At 39.1% G+C, this 435-nt stretch overlaps 1 protein-coding gene across 1 annotated transcript in view; it reads right to left on the bottom strand.

The window, feature by feature from the left end:
* CD109 (CD109 molecule) overlaps positions 1 to 435 on the bottom strand; it is a 141,801-nt gene that overhangs the window by 122,042 nt on the left and 19,324 nt on the right. Inside the window, exon 3 of the mRNA XM_012646038.1 lies at positions 270 to 298. Within this exon, the coding sequence (XP_012501492.1) occupies positions 270 to 298 (29 nt within the window). The remainder of the gene's footprint in view (positions 1 to 269; positions 299 to 435) is intronic.

The following is a 435-nucleotide window of genomic DNA, read 5'->3' as shown; positions in this document are numbered from 1 at the left end:
CAAACCAGCCTAGGCTTCTGTGCTAATCATCCAGGCAGTTTTACCCCAGTGAAGTTCTCTAGTTTACAAGAGGAAAATCCCTCCTACGAGTCTGAAGAGCCTAATAATCAATCTCCTTTAGGTAATAGTATTAATCATGTGAAGGCTGAGCTAAACTCAAGCCAAACTCACAAGACATGTAAATTGATATAAAAGCCAATAAAATCTGCATTTATTTAATTCACTGATGCAATGTATTTCATTTGCAAATTATTTAAATGGATACTTACTGATGGAAGAACAAGTGTCTTGAAAGAGCCTAAAAAGAAAACAAGGAAGAAATCAGAGTGGTCATAATTTGAATATGATGCTATAATACAAAACCTACAGGCCGGCATGGTGGCTCACGCCTGTAATCCTAGCACTCTGGGAGGCCGAGGCGGGTGGATCACTCAA

Source organism: Propithecus coquereli, unplaced genomic scaffold, assembly GCF_000956105.1.
Source record: "Propithecus coquereli isolate 6110/MARCELLA unplaced genomic scaffold, Pcoq_1.0 Scaffold24, whole genome shotgun sequence".
Lineage (NCBI taxonomy): Eukaryota > Metazoa > Chordata > Mammalia > Primates > Indriidae > Propithecus > Propithecus coquereli.
This window is presented reverse-complemented; position numbering and strand designations above follow the sequence as displayed.